At 39.6% G+C, this 18,795-nt stretch overlaps 1 protein-coding gene across 1 annotated transcript in view; it reads left to right on the plus strand.

The window, feature by feature from the left end:
* RANBP3 (RAN binding protein 3) overlaps positions 1-18,795 on the plus strand; it is a gene marked incomplete at its 5' end in the record, with an annotated part of 33,258 nt that overhangs the window by 13,676 nt on the left and 787 nt on the right. Inside the window, 10 exons of the mRNA XM_009698953.1 lie at positions 162-254; positions 1,380-1,483; positions 8,274-8,393; positions 9,036-9,139; positions 11,488-11,566; positions 12,465-12,567; positions 13,467-13,591; positions 15,501-15,621; positions 16,256-16,398; positions 18,156-18,336. Of these exons, the coding sequence (XP_009697255.1) occupies positions 162-254; positions 1,380-1,483; positions 8,274-8,393; positions 9,036-9,139; positions 11,488-11,566; positions 12,465-12,567; positions 13,467-13,591; positions 15,501-15,621; positions 16,256-16,398; positions 18,156-18,336 (1,173 nt within the window). The remainder of the gene's footprint in view (positions 1-161; positions 255-1,379; positions 1,484-8,273; positions 8,394-9,035; positions 9,140-11,487; positions 11,567-12,464; positions 12,568-13,466; positions 13,592-15,500; positions 15,622-16,255; positions 16,399-18,155; positions 18,337-18,795) is intronic.

Consider the following 18,795-nt stretch of genomic DNA (forward strand, 5'->3'; position numbering starts at 1 on the left):
TGAGGCTGAGTGAGGGATGGGAAAGAAAGGAGTGGAAGCTTTTTAAAAGTCTGATTTCCTCTTTTATGTTCTGTTGGAAGCAGTTACAGAGAAGATTAGATGAAGCTGAATTTTTCAACTTTAAAGCTTTATAGCTTTTGAAAAAAACTTTGTACTTGCAGGTCTCCCTAGCCAGAAACCGAAGGAACAGCAGCGAAGTGTGCTACGTCCAGCAGTATTACAGGCACCACAGCCAAAAGCTTTTTCACAGATGGGTAAATAATGCTTTTGATTTCTAGAATACTGCGGAGGGAGAACAAAAATACAAAATCTGTTCAAGTGTAGTGGTTTGTTTTTACTCAGCATCTGCCTTTGTTTTTCTAGGTTTCTCCTTTCAGAAAAGAACCATCTTAAATGTTAAGTATATGTGGTGTGTTACATAAGGGATAACACAGTTGAACTTTCAGTTTTTGTCTAGGATGACTGTCTGACATTGCCAGACCACTCAGTTTTGTTGTAGTCCATGCTTGGTTTTTGGAATAAAAAGACTTTTAAGGGTGTGGATTGGTAATCTCAAATGACAGCATTGACCATGGTGGAATAAGCTACTCCTGATCAATTGAACAGTACTGGTAGACTTCAGCTGGCTGCACAGTGATGTAAAATGCCTAAATCACTAGGAGGTGCCTCTAGGCTTGGGGACCACTTTGGAGTTGGGACTTTGAGATAACAATTTATTTCTTAAGTTTCATCATGTGTATTATGCTTATTGTTATGGAACTTGATATAGGTAATAGAAATAGACATGGTTGAAAACTGGAAGTTAAAGCAAAAAAAACTGTTCAAGATGTCCATGTTTCCTCCTATGTTTCCCCCGCCCCCTGCATTTTGTTATTTGGAAGTTCAGTTGAATTGAAGCAGAAGTAACTTCAGTTAATACTGAATCTGACATAGAACCAAACATTTCTAACTTGATTTCTTGGCATGCCTGTTGGCACAGATTGGGCTCTATAGAGGACTTAATATTGGAGTACAAATTTTCAGTGGGAGTTCAGTATGGAAGTAGCTGGATCAATCCAAAGAGGAGCCCTGCTGGCTGTGAACAGTATTAGATTGGAGCAGGGTGGTTGCTTGAAGTCGTATGTGTTGAAGTCCCTGCAGCGTTTGTATAGATTACATGACTTTTTGCTGACTGGGTTTTCTGCATTTGGAATTTTGATTCTGCCAAGAATTGCTGAATCGTGGTCCTCAAGTCTCTCGCAAAATTCTATGGGAACTCTGTAGTTTACATTGCAATATTTCATGGACTTAAGAAAACAGCATGTAATTTGCTATAGAAAACTTTTAAGACAATCTAAATATCTAGAAAATTTATGTCACTTTCTCATTCATTATTGCAGTTCTTAACAGTGGCACCAACGGTGTAAATATCCCGCCAGATTCTGCAGCCACATCAGAATCACTAAGTAATGCAACACTGAAAAGTTCTGACTCTGAAGACAAGGTGAGTTGGAGAAGAATTGGAAGGGCACTCAAGGTGACAGATCTTAAAATAGTGTTCTCTGAACAGAGTCTGTTTAGTAATGTGAGTGCAGTTTCATCAGTGATAGCCCCTTACCTATCCATACTATGGTAGTACACTTTAGGTGTAGTAGTGGATTTTATACTGTCCTAATAATATGCTATATTTATCTTTACTAAACTCAAGAACTGTAACAAAGATTTACTGAATCCACAGTTTAGGATGGTTTTTCATACCTCTTTTCCCTCGCAAAATATAAAAAAATTGCTCAGTTCTGCTTCTGCTCTCACTGGTTCCTTTTAATCCTTCTAACTTTATTTCTAGTCTTGCTGTAAAATCCCACTGTTATTGACTGATGCCATTCCTACCATAGACATTGAATTCCTGCAATTGAGCGTCTTGGTTCAGTGGACTGATAGTCGGAATACTGCTTTTTCATCTGATTGGATTGCATAAAGAAATACATCTTCCTCCTGCAGGTTCATCTCGGTTCATCTCTTGCTCTGTGTGCAGGGAGTGAGTCAAAAGAGTAGGGATTTGTCCTCTATGAGAGGAGGAAAAAAAAGCTGTCTCCTCCAGTGGCTATTGGCAGGTCTGACTGGTGCTCCTATCAGGCCAGAGACTAAGAAGCACTTACTGAATTCCTGTTCCCATCTGAAAAGGCTTTTCTTTTTGAGCTAGGCAAACTGAGCAATTTGTTGCATGTGTTCATTCTTCTCAGACTGTCTAGCAAAAAGTGATCCCCTACCAATGGATAATGGCTTTACTGGTAGTGTCTTGATTTCTAACAATTGAATGCAGAATGGTGTTGGAAAGTATGAGGATGAAAAGCATACAGGCAACTGAAGTGAATGAGTAACACATAAAGAAGCTCAGAGACAGGAGGTGATAGTAGGTAAAAACCCAGAGGCAGCAAATAAATTACCTACAGGAAACAGTGGAAGGAGAGTGCAGGTAATGAGGGGCTGAAAAGCTTCAGATAGAGGAAAAGGCATCTAAGTGTGTTAAAAGTTGTTTATCTTGAAAGTAATGAAGTAGAATCATAGAACTGTTTAAGTTGGAAAAGACCTTTAAGATCATAGAGTCCAACTGTTAATCTAGCACTGCCAAGTCCACCACTAAACCATGTACCTAAGCACCACACCTACACCCCTTTTAAATGCCTCTAGGGATGGTCACTCCACCACTTCCCTGGGCAGCCTGTTCCAATGCTTGACAAACCTTTTGGTGAAGAAATTCTTCCTAATATCCAATCTAGACCTCCCCTGGTGCAACTTGAGGCCGTTTCCTGTTGTCCTATTGCTCGTTACTTGGGAGACCAACCCCAACTTTGCTACCCCCTCCTTTCAGGTCATTGTACAGAGCGATCAGGTCTCCCTTCAGCCTTCTTTTCTCCAGGCTAAAGAACCCCAGCTCCCTCAGCTGCTCCCCATCAGACTTGTGCTCCAGACCCCTCACCACCTTCGTTGCCCTTCTCTGGACTTGCTCCAGCACCTCAAGGTCTTTCTTGTAGTGAGGGCCCAAAACTGCACACAGGATTTGAGATGCGGCCTCAGCAGTGCCGAGTACAGGGGCACAGTTCCTTCCCTGTTTTGTGCAAAGTGTGTCCAGTCGTTTCCTTCCTGCAGGTATTGAGCTAACTGTTGGCATCTTAAGATATGTTGACTGAGAGCATGAGGAGGATGTTTGGGGATTTTGAGGGTGTGTGAGTTTTGTGTGGCTTTTTAGGGTGGGGTGTTTTTTTTTTTTGTAGCTTCATTACAGTGGGTTGCTTTTTGATGCCACATTGAGCACAGAAGTAGTATTGTCAATAATGCAAGAGTATGCAATGATTTACTTGAATTTCAAGTCTCAGTTTTGAAATCTGAATATCTTAAGACTTCAAGGGTGAATGGCTATTTAAGGTTTAGTGAAAGCCTACTGCCATAATTAAGTAGCAGTAAGTAAACTCATTGCATGGATCAGTATGAAGTCTTTGTGGGACATGCTTGTTACCTCTGTGTATGTCATTAGGGAGACCCTCTGTACATTTTTAATATCCATAAGTTGTCTTGAGTTTTTTAATCAAAGTCCAGACATACTGATCTGGGAGGAAGTTTTCTGACCAGAAGAAAACTCTTAAATCTGGATGTTAAGGATCACTGAAAGCCAAATATTAAATGGTATAAAGCTTCATAACTGAACATTTGCAATTTTACTAAGGTGCATGGTGGGATATTCTTCGGTATCTCGGCATTTATAGTCAGCTTCATTTGCCTGAAGCTTTCTAGCACAGCTGTAAGTAATTGGAGTTCATACAGTAGTTGTGTTAAATACTGGAGTGTCTCTGCAGAATATTAGAGCGCTCGATAAGAGTGAATGGTTACTTTTGGAATTAAAAGTTTCGTATTAGTAACTGTATGCACAGATCTGTGTCATAGATTTGATGTCCTGCAGAGAGAAATCTTCCTTGTGAGAGCAAGCACATGGTATTTTGCAGTTTTAGATGAGCCTGGTCTGCCCTTGTTAGAGCAGATGTGAGTCATGGTCTTATTTTACTGGCAGAAAAGATTTTTCTTTCAGGTCTCTGTCTTGTGCTTACACAAGGTAACAGAGTAGAAATGTTATCTATCCAGTTGTCCTACTCTGAGCATCTCTGTGGCGACCTGTACGTATTTGGGCTAGGCCTTGTTTCTCTCTCTTGAAAATCCCCAAGAAACTGCAGGAGCCCTAAGCAACATAGTTCTTTGATGGGTACAAGCTACAGCCTTCTATTCAACCTCCCTTGACTGATGGGAGAATCTGGTGGCTCAAAGTCACCAGATGTTCTGGGAAGCTTGATTGGCAGCTGTTCAAGCCTACTATGCAACCCTTGACCTTTCTGGCAGTAGGGACATAGTGATCCTTATCCAGAAGGAGGAGGACCTGTTAAGGAGATCCTAGGCTAATCATTTTTCCTTTTGTTCAACAGAATGCTCTGTTACCCTGTCTGCACCATTCAGTGCTGGAGGATTACTCCCAGCAGGCAACACTGGCCCATTTCTGACTACCAGCAGAAAAATGATGTCTTTGAAATGCCAGAATTAGAATCTGAAGGCAGATGATACAGCTAGGTTATGCAAAGGTTATGTCCCTTAAACATAAAATGGGATTTGCAAAACTCCTTTGGACCCAATCCAGTGGTGTTTTCCCACTGCCTTCTTTCCCCTGTGCATTAAGTTTGGAAAGTGCCATAGCTGGCAGCCCATCCGAAGCACCTGTAAGCAACAACACCCTGGATGAGAAACTAACAGGAGGAATTGGAGATCTATGTGCAGTAGCAGTTCTGTAACCTCACTGTGATCACGGACACAGGAGGTTCACTTGGACAACTGGACTACTGCATTGGATACATATGGGCTTTTTAGGAAGTAAAGCAGGAAAGACAAGAAGAGGATGGGTTCTACTATGCTCAGAAGCTGCTTGAACGCAGAGGCTTTGGTCTGGGACAGGTGCTGAGTTGGTCAGGGCTTTATAGGTTAAAATCAGAGGGGAATCCAACCTTCACTGGAGTTGGACTGATCAAGAGGAGAAAGTGGCTAAAGCCCTTGGAGAACTAGAAGCTTCACAATTGCAGACCTTGGTTTGAAAGGGGAACTTTAAGTGTTTTGACACTTGCTAAAATGGCAGTATGCCCTGGTAGAAATACTCCTAGAGATTTTAGGAATAAGTTGAGGACAGGGTTTTTTTGATGCAGGTGTTGGATAAGATGACCCAAGGGGGTACTCAGCTGAACCTGGTATTCACAGCAAAGAACTGGTTAGAAATACAAAGGTTGAGAGTAACTGTGATTGCAGCAGCTATGAGATGGAGTTTGAGATCCTGAGGAAGTGGGGAAGATAAGTAGCAGAAGAGACCCAAACTTCAGGAGGGAAGACTTCAGGTTGTTCATTGAGCTTGTTGGTACGATCCTGAAGGACAGAAGGGCTCAGGAGAGCTTATTATCTTTATGTGCAACCACCTCAGAGAATGAGTAGTTTATCCCAACTTGCAGGAAATTGTGCAAGTGTGGCAGGAGACCAGCGTGGATGAACTGGGAGCTCCTTAAATCCAGAAATGGAGTGTATATAAGGTGGGAAAAGCCAAGTTACCTGAGAAGTATACAGAAGGATTGCCTGGATGTGTGGGGAGAGAACTGGAAAAGCCAAAACTTAGCTGGAGTTGGAAATGACTGGAGAAGAAAGGGCTGCAAGAGGGGCTTCTAGTGGTGCATTAGAAGCTAAGGCAATGTGAAGGAAAAATGTAGACCTGCTGCCAAATGTTGGAGGGAACCTGGTGGTGAAGGACATAAAAAAAAGTCTGAGGGAGTCAAAGCCTTTGTCTTGGTTTTTAGTAGAGAGAGGTCTGCTGTCAGGTCTACCAGGTCCCTTTTCCTAGGGGAAGTTTGGGGGAGTGAATTATTACAGTAAGTTTCCTTAAGGACCATCCAAGATGGTTTGACATATACAAGTCCATGGGACCAGACAGGATGCATCCATGGGTGCTGAGGGAGCTGGCTGGTGTTAGTGTGAGACCACTGCTGATCATCAAAATGTTGTGATACTGTGGGAGGTCCCTGTTACTGAGGAAGAAGACAACATGGCACACATCTTCAAAAAGGGCAAAAAGGAGATTCCAGGAAAGTAGAAACTGCTCAGCCCCTTCCTCTCCCTTCTTGGTGAAGGAGTCTCAGCATGGATAAAACATGGTGACCAACCTGACTTTTTCAGCCCCGCTCCTCCGATGAGATCATTGGCTGCACGGAGAGCAATACTTGTTGGTTTTGACTTTAGCAAGGTCTTTGACATGGATGGTCTCTGATATCATTGTCATAGCCAAATTGGAGAGACATGTACTGGTTGGGTGGAATTAAAATGAGTGGAAAATTGGCTGAACCAGTGAGCTTCAAGGGGATCACTCAGTGATTGAAAGTCTGATGGGGGGTCAGTTACTACAGGCATTCCTTTAGGGATGATACTGAGGTCAGTACTATTTAATGTTTACATGAACAGCCTGGCAAGATGAAATGAATCTTGTTAAGTTTGTGGATGCCAGTAAACTGAGGGAAGGGGAAAATTGTCAGTATGTTGGAAGGCAAGGTCGTTCAGGGGGATCTCGGCAAGGTGGAAAAATGAGCCAAGAGAAACCAACTGACGGTCAACAAGTGTAAAGTCCTGTACCTAGGGTGAGATAACCCATGTGTCACAAGGACTGGAGAGTGACTGGCTAGAAAGCAGCTGCGCAGAGAAGTGCTCGGAGGTCCTGGTGTTGCATGAAGAATGTTGAGACAAGTTCTTATGTACAGAATTTGTTAGCAGCGTCTGTAGTATTACTTCTATTACTTCTATTAATTCTATTACTTCTAAGAGTGACAGTTACTTTATTTTGGAGGAAGGAAGAGCAAAAGGGGAAAGAAAAAGGAAAAATTCCAATGGGCCAGCCAGGAAGACAAGCAACAGGGGTTCTCCAGACAGGCATCTTTCCCCTGGGCATCCTCTCCAGTGGAGCAGGTGGTACCCCATAATATTCTTCGTATAGTAACTATAGAGTTTTCATCAGGATATGCTCAAACTTCCTGCTGTGATTTGTTTTTTTCCGCTTATGATGCTGTTAGTGCTGATTGCAGCATGCTTTGAGGGGCAGCTGCTGTGTGCCGATGAGTTGTTTAGGCTTTGTGCATGCATATTGTTGTGTCTTCTAATGTACATCAAAAGCTGCAGACTAGAAAATCAGGAGAGAAGAGGGAGATTCCCATGCTGGTTGCAATTGCTTCCCAACACTGCCATGAGGGTTTGCAGGTGCAAGACCCTGAGTATGACGGGATGGGAACTATAGTATGAGAACAATAGGGGAAAATACTGCCATGGCAGCTGCAGTGAAAGGTTACAGAGCTGCTAATGGAAAGCAGACTGCAGAGGCGCAGAACAGAAGAAGCTCCTTAGCAGGACAAAAGATTCAGGAACCTTGAGGTCCTGTGACACTGATGAACAAGTTGAACACGAATGAGCAGTGTATCCTTTTATTGATTAAAACAACATACTGGACTGCTTTACGAAGACTGCAGCCATTAGGTTCAGAAAAGTGATTATTCCCCTTTACTTACCACTGGTGGGTGGCATCAGGAGTATTGTGTATAGTTTGGGCTTGCAAATACATTGAAGACATTTACAAACCACCGAGGTGACTAGTGGCTGGAGCACATGATGGCTGATGAGAGAGTGAAAAAGCTGAGTATGTTCTGCTTGGACTAGGGGAGGGGAATTGAATTGTTCTTCTCAAATATCTAGTGGTGGGCTGTAGCAAGACAGAATGAGACTTGGAAGTGCCTACCAAACAAATGAGAGGCTGCAGATGTGGGGAAGGGGGATTCCCACTGGGTGTTGGGACGGAACGATTGTGTTTAGTACAGTCAAACATTGAACCAGGCTAGTAAACTGTAAAACTGCCATTGTTAGATTTTTTTTTTGAGACTTGCCTGTATGAGGTCTCAGGTAGCCTAGTGTAGTTTTGAAGCTGATGCTGCTTTAAACATGGTTTGGACCAAATGATTGTTAGACATCCCCTTGAACCTTAACTATTCTGTGACTTGTTAAGAAAGATGTTCTAAACAACAACAGAGGATTATTTTTTTTAATGCAAAATTTGCCTTGTAGCTCTGGAGATGTTACTGGCTTGTCATTGTGAATGACTGTGTGATGTACCATGTCATAACATATCTTTTTGTTTAAAGAAACTCAATTACCTAGGCTAAAGTTTTCAATTTCTCTTTTTTTAGGCAGGAGAATGTCAGAAAAAAGAATCCAACAATACTTCAGATGATGACAGCTGTGAGAAGGCAGAACTAAATGCACAGCAAACCTTTGTATTTGGGCAAAACTTAAGAGATAGAGTTAAGGTAAATATGTGTTTGTTATCTTGACGAAGAGTTGATGGATGTAAGTGAGGATAAGAGGCAGTGGAACATTTGTTGACATGAGCAATACACACTTTATGAAGTATGTTGAACCTATATAACAGGGGTAAAACCTCCACGTATATATGTGAAATTAGAAGCTGTGAATGCAGTTTGGCTGTTTTACTTAAAACTGTTCTTTCGCATGTTTACTAAATTAATACTGTTTAGTAGCATAAGAAACTTTTTCAAAAATAAATGCATCTACCGCAATCATGGGTAACATCTAAAGCTCAGTGTGATGCAGTGTTTTCTCTTACCTTTTGGGTCAGAATTAAGTTGAAATGTGTTCCTAAGATGCTCTCATGCACCCAAGATTTCACAGAAAAGGTGAGAAAATAAAAATAGGGCAGCCTGGGTTCAAACTTATGTGGGGAGTAATTGGGTTGGACTGTTAGTACCTCCTATTGAAGACAGGTTTGCACAGGTTTCCTAGCGTAACAAAAGTGTAGTACTGGGACATAGGCTTATATTGTTTTATTGTAGAAAGTGTTTGTGGATGGAGCTTGGTCTTGGGAAAGAATGAGCTCAAAATTTTGTGGTCAGTAGTTAAAACTGTCTATATATACTTGTTCCTTTTTGCAGCTAGGAGATGAAAGTGATGAAACTGCTGATGTGCAGAATGCTGGCCTTTCTACATCAGATGTACCTTCTGCAACAAATTATTTTCTACAGTACATCAGTTCCAGGTGAGACTACAGGGAAACCTATAGGACAGTTTTCCTTATTCTGTGTTCAAAATTACTTGTGATTCTGCTTTTTATTGGATACAGGGCTTATATTGGGTCAGTGGGAACGCAGGTTTCTGAAGATTGAGGTGGCAAACTTCAGATGTGGGGGAATCCTCGATCATCTGGTCAAGGGAGGTGCATTTGACACCATTTACTTGACCGTGTCCTCACCAAAGCCTCTTCAGAAAACTAACAAGCACAAGATGAGAGAATTCTTGTCATGAATGATTAGAAAGAAACAGTGATGGAATAAATTGGAGCTACCAGTAGAATCCTGTAGAGATCTCTGCTGTATTTGTGGTGTTCAATATACGATGTGGTGTTTCATATACGATATGGATAAAGGGAAGAATAGTTTAAAAAAAGTTGTTTGTTCATGGTAATAAGCTTTTCAGAGCAATATAGAGGACCTGTACAAATAAGCAGGAACCTAACTGTGGGAAGTCTTCGAGAATTTTCAATTAGGCAATAGCATCAGAAGAAACTTCATGTAGGTATATGTAAAGTGAGGCAGCCAGAAGAAAACTCTGCTAATTCTATATATACAGTGATGAACTCTGAACTGACAGCCTTCGCTTAAGGCTAAGATGTTGATATGGCTTTGAAAATGTTAGCTCGGTAGTGGTCAAAAAAAATCAAGTAGTGTTACAGAAAGAGTAGAAAATAGAGGAGAATTTCTTACTACAGAGTTGTGAATTCAAGTAATAACTGGAAAAGCATGGGGGAAAAATCCCACTGAGAGCAATAGAGTAAAGCGACATATCTGCTCCTGGAAGAACCTGAACTGGAGGTTGTTTGAGGCCATGAAATAATTGTAGGAAAAGCACCAGTGTATGCTTGCCTTGTCCTTATATTCTGCGTTTTTAAGACCCTCTTGTTCACCACAAAGTAGGCACTAGACAGTTTTGCAGTTTTAATCACTTTTGACATCAAGTTTTTCAGATGATACACTGGAGAGGCAGAGAACACGACAGAGTGACTGTGTGGATGCCAGGTCACTGCCTTTCCAGAGACGCTGTCAGATTTTTTTAATCAGATTTGACAGACAATAACTTCTAATATGTGGACTTCAAATACTGGAATATTTGTTTATATCTTTCAGCTTGTATGACATCTGCCATATTTCAATTGAGTTCTCACTTTGTGAGGTTATATTCATGGTAGCTCAATTGTCAGAAACCTAGTTTTGGGTTTGCCTTTAAAAAAAAAAGCATCTCTAAATGGAGTTGGCTGTGTTTTTTAGCTGAGATGGCAAGACATTATGGCAGTCGACTTGTAGAAGGAAAGCTCCTTCCTTTGTGTAACCCACTGCCAGTCTTTTAAAAATTGTAAATGTACTAGGTCACATGGCAGATATCAGTAGATCATACTGAGTTCCCACTTGGCATTTGGAGCTCAGATCTGTGGCATTTAATTCCCTTAGTAGGCAAAACTTTCTTCCCCTGAGGATTTCCTCTGTTTGAATCTACTTATTCAGAAGTAGCAACTCTACACGCACGATTTAAAGGTTTGTTTGGTTCTGCTCGAATTGTGTAGTGACATGTGTGCCCCCATTTTTCAAACTTAGTGAAATGCACGTAGGCTTGATTTCAGGTGGTCTGTGTTCTGCATGTCCGCTTAGTAAGCATGTTGATCTCTTAGAAAGGTATGCCTGAAGCGAAGGCAGATGAATAACAACTTGTTAAGTTTTTGAGTCTGTAAAATAGTAAAATTCTCGTCCTTCCTAAATGGGATTCAAGAATCTGTTAATAAAAATGCCACACGGGAAGAGAATGCGTGTTCTGTAAGGAAGATGTGAGGGCTGAGACTTGATTGTGAAACTTCTTGGGGAGGCTGCAGCATTGCAGCTAGTCTAATAAAAGGCATTACTTGTCCCTGCTACTTTTGCTTTAACTATGATATTGCAAGTGGTTTTGTTTCAATTCTTTCCCTTTCTGAGAAAATTGATGTAAAAACGTGTAGTAGTTCAAGCTTGTGCATGTAGAATACTGTTCAAAAAAGTATGTTATATGATTAAACAGTAAGCCCTCACTTAGCATTCAGCATTGCCTAATATGTAATTAGATATGTAAAGGGAAGATATTTACAGTGACAAAATCATTTACCATCATTCTGAGAGAATTCTTGTTCTGTAAAACCAGTACATGCTCTCATGTTACTAAGTTGAAATAATTTTTGCTTATGTTTGTGTCAACTGGTGCTTAATTTTTAAAGCCAGTGACAATCACTTACATTTTGTCAGTAGAAGATAAACAGATATTTTCCTGACTTATAAAACCTGTTTTTTTGGGGGGTTTCTTTTTCAGTGTAGAGAACTCCACAAACAGTGCAGATGTATCTACCAACAAGTTTGTTTTTGGACAGAACATGAGTGAGCGAGTCCTAGTGAGTATCCACTTGTATGAAATGTTGTAATTTTGTAAGTAGTTTGTGTTATGGATTCTCACTTGGCAATTTTGAGAACCTTTAATTATACTTGTCACTGGAGCACAGTTTTCTTTCAGTGGTTTCCCTTGTAGGTAACTGACTCTGAGTGCAGCATGGGTGTTTCATTATGAGCTATTGTCTGCAACAGCAATGCTCTCTAGGATTTCCCTGCCAAGCTCTACCAGTGTAAGGAGATTGAGTGCCTTCTCTGTAGTGCATGTGCTTTTGAAGTCCAGGCACTTTATGGCACATCTTGTTTCTTTAAATGGCTTCTTTAATATAAGTATTTGAGGGTGTGTTATGTTTGCTGTCCTCCAAATTGAGAGTGGTTCTGTTATATGACTCCCCCCAGCGATGGGATTTCAAGTCCAGCAGTAAAGGCAGCTGCCTCAGTACAGAGGTATGATTCAGGAAATTCTGTTTATTGTGTACCAACCTAACGTAGTGCCTCACTGTTTCCTACTGTTGTTTTTATTGCTGGTACAAAAGGGAAACATTTAATGCTGTGCACTCATACCTGTCTGACCACTGAGCGGGGAGTTCAGTCAAGTATGCCTTGAGTTCAGCTGTAGCTGAAATTGGTTTGCTTTGTTGAACATAACTTCAAAATAAGGCTTGAAATTTGGTTTCAGTTCAGGGGAAAATAATTTGAACTGGTTTTCAGGTTGTGCTCCATTCAGTTCCTTGCCTGGGGTAGTAGGATAGCTTTTACTGTGAAAGCATGTCATCCGTGGGATTCTTCTTGTGCCATATGGTTGCAAGTAGGACTTCCCTGAGTAATTGATCACTAGTCTTGTTCTGCAAAATTAGTGTATGCTTGCTTTCTTCTGTTTACCTCCTCTTCTTTTTGCAATAGAGTCCACCAAAATCAAATGAAGGTAGTACAGAGAGTAATAAGGAGAATGCTGTTACAGAGTCTGGGTCTGAATCATCCTCTCAGGAAGCCACACCAGAGAAAGGTGAAAAACAAAATATTATTTTAGGAATGGTAGTTAATCCTTGTTTAAATGATTGCGTTTTTCAATATCATGTTACTTTATAAAAGCATAACATTTTTATGTTGCCTTTACTGTCTCCTGTAACCAAAGATACAGGCTAGGGGTGGGAGGTGATGTGCTAAATGCCATAGATTCTCTTGTCCTTTTGTCTTTAATATTAAACACATACAGGCTACAGTGTCTTTTTCATGGTCATTCTGCAGTATTGGAAGTATCTTCAGCAGAATGAAAGTAGAGAGAATTAACAGAGCAGGTACTTGGACCTACAGAGCATAGAACAAATGTGGCAAACTGTTTTTTAACAATTCTATTATACTTCCAGTGACTGAATATCTGAGTCAAATGTATATCGTATTGAGTGGGAGTACCAGATTTATTGTTTGAACCAAGAACTGTACTTGATTCTAGACTTCTGTGACTCTTGGCAATATTTTCTGGAAAATTTGGGAGCTGTGTGTTTTCTCCAGCAAACTGCTTGCATGCCAGAAGAAAAGCGGAAAATGAATATTGCTGTACATGTGTAGGCCCAACTGTATAGCTGGTAGCAGTATCAGTACTGCTGGAGCACCTACAGATATGTAGGTGTCCATGTGTTAGCAAAGGTTTTGAAATATTGTATGCAGGACAAAATTTTTCAATAACTTACCTCTCCTGTCCATTGTGTCTTCTTGTGCTTTTAAAATAAATCTTAAAAGACAAACTTTAACTTCTGCTTTAAATTTCAATCCTATTTCTAGTGTTCTATTAATGTCTGTCTTCTGTACTTTATTTCTCCAAATTCCGGTATACTTCTATGAGACCTTTATAAATCTTACGAAATTATATACGAATCGTTCTCAAACTTTTAAAATGTTGTTCAGCTAATAATGTTTCAGAATCACTGGCAGAGTCTGCAGCAGCCTATACTAAAGCAACAGCAAGGAAGTGTTTATTAGCGAAGGTAGAAGTGATTACTGGGGAGGAAGCTGAAAGTAACGTGTTACAGGTAAGAAACGGATAAAACAGAGTTTCTGGGGATTCCTGTGGATGTCCAGTGAATGCACACCACCTTATTCCCTACAACTCAGCTATCCTCTATATCTCTACTGTACTTTCTTGTGTTAAAATGCAAACTTAAGATCTGACAATAAATATCCATACTCTGTTGTTTCTTAATATTCTCTTTCTGAATAAATTTCAGTGTTTGGGCCATCTGGATGAATCTTAAGCATACTTTCCTGAATCCATCACATAAAAGCTTCTATCTCCTACAAAACGATTGTTTGCAGAAAATTTAAAGTTCTTTAATTATTGTACTACTGAAGTTTTTTTTAAAGCTCAGAATGGACTATTATGCCAGCAATCTGGTTTCTTGTGTAGCAGAAACCATAAAACAGTACTCAGCAATTTGTCTCGAGGTACTTAATTGAGTTAGTGATGTTTTAGAAGGACATTCGGTCATGACTTAGACTTCTAATTTTAATCATATTTTATTTCACATTGTAGTTATTCATTAACTTAAATATACTTACTAACTTCAGTATGTCTGTAAGAAAAACGTGCAGGGTTTTCGTGTAAACCTAAGTGGTGTGTATATATTTTTTTCCCTCCTTTTTATCATCCAATTATAGTGGTTTTTTTTGATCTTTTAAGTTTCTCAGCACTTGAACTGCATTATTTTTCAAGGATAGTTTTTTGTTCTTGCAGATGTGCTGGTCTGTTCTGACACCAAACAGATACACTATGTTAGTTACTAACACATATCAGTTACACTTGTATTATCCTATGAAATAATAATCTATAACGTATGTCCTCTTGGAGTTCTTTTTACCAGACATGAATGGTCTTTAAATAGTTGTTCTGGTACTTCTCTGTTTATGTATAATTCAGAAACTCCTAGATGCTTCATGTAATCGAACAAGACACTGAAGAGATGAGAGTCCTGTTTCACTTAGGAAAACCACAACTTTTAGCAGTTATATACTTAATAGAGGACTGATTTGCATGAATATGTTGTAACTTAAGAGACCTCTCACCTAACTTCTGTTCTTTTCCTGTGAAATTTAATGCACTGGAATCCCAAATGGGACTTGTACACACAGAACTATGTTAATGTTGCAAAAATGAAATATACAGAGCTAGGTGTTCTGTGGTGGAGAAAGAGAGAAATGGAGGGAACGAACATGGAAATATATTTTCCCCCTAGTGCATGCATATCTGTGGGGAACTTGAGGGGTGGTGGTTTGAATTATGAAACCTCAGTGGTAAATGAAGAGGAGTTAGAGAGGGCAAGAAAAAGAGAGCTTTTATGGGAAGCAGGAACAGTCCTACCGTTAGAAAGTACAAAAGGTGTACTTTTTCAAACTGATGAACCCAGGAAGGCAGGAAAAATACCTCTTGTTTCTTTATGACTTTGGGTTAGGCTTTATGAATTGATAATAAGCTAACATGTTTGTTTATCCTTTCTTCCTTAATACAGGAAGAATTTTGCTTTTATTGTGCTGGGTCTTCCTAGAAACAAATACCACCTTCAATGGTGCAAAGTGCACCTAAGACTTTTAAAAGAATTGACTGATTTAAGGCTATAGATGACTCTTACCCAGTCTCTTATCACAATAAGTCTCCTCTGTGGAATTTTGTACCTTATCTGAAAATTGTTCTTGTTTGATCTTAAACAAGTTATTCTTTAAGAATTTATAGTTTCTGTTAATAAAACCTTATGAAACCAGACAGCATATTTTTTGGAATTTATTGCAAAAGAGAGGATGATTACTTTGGTTTCCACAGATATAAGCAGTTTAAAATTCCCATATGAAATCTGAATTTTTTTAACCAGCTGTGGGTGACTGAATATGAAATATATTATTTCTTCAATCAACAACTATGCTACACTATAGGGATATTTTCTGTTGCAGATTCAGTGCAAGCTGTTTGTATTTGATAAAAACTCTCAGTCTTGGGTGGAAAGAGGTCGAGGACTTCTAAGACTCAATGACATGGCCTCAACAGATGATGGAACATTACAGTCTCGACTGGGTAAGAGGAACCAGGGGAAATGAGATACTGGATGACAGTCGGTGCTATTTTCATAGGATGCTTCCGTGACACACAGCAGCATCCACTTTAGGTTATGTCTTAGCTACAGCAACTCAGAAGCAGTTTGGACTTTTTCTCTTACTTCAGTTTATGAGAGAGTATCTTGTCATATCTTCCTATTGTAGCAAATGTTCCAGTTACTTTTTTTCCCCATAAAAGCAAACTGTATTTAGCAACTAGAATATTTGACTAGAAATTTATGGTAACGTTCTTCAGATCTGGGCTCTTCGGGACAAGGTGCTTGTGGGTGGGGCAAGTCTCTTTGAATAGTACATGATTGTTCAGACTGGCAGAAATGTGCATTAGCCTGAGATTATCAGCTCAGATCCAGCCACTGGACTTTGATGTATTACATAAAAGACTTTGGACTAAATATCTTTAGATGTGACTGATAATCTTTAATAGCCTACATTCTTCTGATTAACAGTTGTGACAAGATCCCTGTTTTAAGGGCTTTCCCTTGTTATTTTTTGTAAAGAGACTTAAACATTCACACAATAAAAAGCCATCTTGGCTGTTTTGAGCTGCTTCTTGTGTCTTCTTCCACGTAACTGATCTCATATGTTGGCTTTAGTGATGAGAACTCAGGGGAGTCTCAGATTAATCTTAAATACCAAGCTCTGGGCTCAGATGCAGATCGATAAAGCCAGTGAGAAGAGCATCCGGATCACTGCCATGGATACAGAGGACCAGGGAGTTAAAGTTTTTCTTATATCAGTGAGTACTGTTTTTTGTTTACATCTTAACCTTCCTACTAAAATTGGTGCTTGCTTAAATTGTAGTTGAGGTAACATTACCATTCTTCTTTGCACCCTACCTCCTTACTGCTCCCCAAAGACAAGGGGCTTGGCAGACTTTGCTTGTCTGAAAAGCCTTACTAGTTGTGAAGAAATTCTACTTAAAAGGTTGCCCTAGGAAGCCAGGTTGTCCAAAGCATTGACCATGGAGTCGTGGGATCTGTTCAACACCTACTGAGACTACAACTAGTGTAAGATTAATGCAAATAATTTTTTGCTATCAAGGGAAATAGGCATTTCATAGATTTCTAGGTAATAGCTTAACCAAAATTAGATCTACTAGAACTTGTAGCACGGGAAAGCTGTCATCTGTCTACAGTGTGGGTTGATGTGGAACACTAAATATCTGTCAAGAACTTTGTGTTAGTAGTTAAAAGTAACACATTTTAACTTTGATTTTCTTTTAATACAGAGTATTCTAAGCAGTAGCAGGACAGTGAAAGTGATTTCTGTGCTTGCTAAATGGGGAAACAGCAATCCCGATTAGAATTACTGAAACACTTGGGAGATCATGGTACAGTCAGCAAGAAAGAAAGGTCATTCCCTAATGTCTGCTAAGAGCACTTATAGATTTTGAGAGGTCTGAACACCTTCTTTTGACTTACACTGATTCTACACATGGAGTTGCTAAAGAATTAAGTGTTCTTATGGATCAGAAATTAAAAGAACAGCAACAAATAGTCAGCTTCCCTTGTGACATTAGGTTTGCAGGACTGGGATCTGGAGTCTGAGTGGAACTTAATGATACCAAATATCCATTGATGAAGAAAAAGCAGTGAAATCAATGGATAAGTTTTTCTTGGCATTTTTCTAGATTTGAAAAGTTCGAGTTAATCTGTCATCAGGTTATTCACTATTGATTTTAATATTGATAAAAAGTATCTTATATGGAATAATTTATTCACTACAGCTCATTGCAGGGGAATTTTGCAGATATAGAGGTGACAGATTTAACTGACAGGGAGGATGGAAACAATTTTTAATGAAAGAATCTGAGAAGTGGGATTGTTACCTTACAGTTAACTTGAGGTAACAGTAATAGTAGTTAATATGAGGGCTTAATTGACATAGTGAAGACAGAGTTTCATAGTATTTGAAGAGTTCCCTTTTAAATAATGTCCATTAAATACTTCGTTTGGTAGGCCTAAAAATTGATTCTTTAGAAGGCATGAAGTGGCCATTAACCTTTAAGAGTAAAAAAGATATGTTCTTGGACAGGTTGTCAGAAATGCTTCCCTCTGAAACAGCTGACCAGTATAAAAGAGAGTAAAAAAAAGAATTGGAATAATCACCTGCCTGACTGCGTGTCCATTCAGTTTTCTGATTATATCTTATGTTGAAGATCTTTTTAGCATAAGCTTTTGGGACCTCTCAGGAAAGCTGTGTGACTCCTGGGTGAAGAAGATTATATAAATTTAGCTAGTACTGGTTATGTTAGCCAGAGAAAATTGGTGCTGAGTGGAGAGGAATATACTCTCACTGTCAGAGTTTAGTATATCTAGCATCTTGCTGTGTATACCACAACCTATTCTGACCTAGTTTGAAAAACCCTGTGTGAGGAAACTGAAGTGTGGATTGTGAAATTTGGCACGACTGGTGTGTATTATGTAAGTAGTGTTTTATTCTGTTATAATTCCTTGCACTTTTTTCTTGTTTCTGAATATTACAAAAATGTAGGCAAGCTCTAAAGATACAGGGCAGTTGTATGCTGCATTACACCACCGGATCTTGGCCTTGCGGAGTAGAGTGGAACAAGAGCAAGAAGTCAAGAATGTAGCACCTGAGCCAGAGGTAACGCAATCAAATGAGGAAGACAGTGATGATGATGTCATTGCACCTTCAGGATCAGTTGGAAGTGGTAAGCGAGAAAGACAACGGAATTTCCTGTTTTCCATACATTTTTCTCTGTTGTTCTTTAAGGCAGACTGTGCTCTGTTAACTGTATATTATAGATGTACTTCTGGCCTGTTACTTCTCACAGGTGTTTGTGGAATAAGACTTATTGTATGAATTGTCTTTTTGAATGCAACTTGTTTCTTTGTACTTCTCCAGACTGGTAAAAAGGCCCCTGTGTTGCTTCCATTTGAGTTACATGTCCCAGTTTAGCAGAGGTTATCTGTGCTTCAATTAGTTCTAGTTTTGTTTACAGGATTTTTAAGGGGTGGTTGTGAGTTTTGTTTTCACCTTCAGCATGGCCAAGGCTTGCACATAAAACCTGAGATGACTGTCCTGGGCTACTTTCAGCATGCGGGATCCAGACTGACCCTTGTAGAGTGCTATTTGGAAAGCAGAAAGTTTACAAAGGGCATGGAAAGAG

This window comes from Cariama cristata, unplaced genomic scaffold (genome assembly GCF_000690535.1).
Source record: "Cariama cristata isolate BGI_N322 unplaced genomic scaffold, ASM69053v1 scaffold2604, whole genome shotgun sequence".
NCBI lineage: Eukaryota > Metazoa > Chordata > Aves > Cariamiformes > Cariamidae > Cariama > Cariama cristata.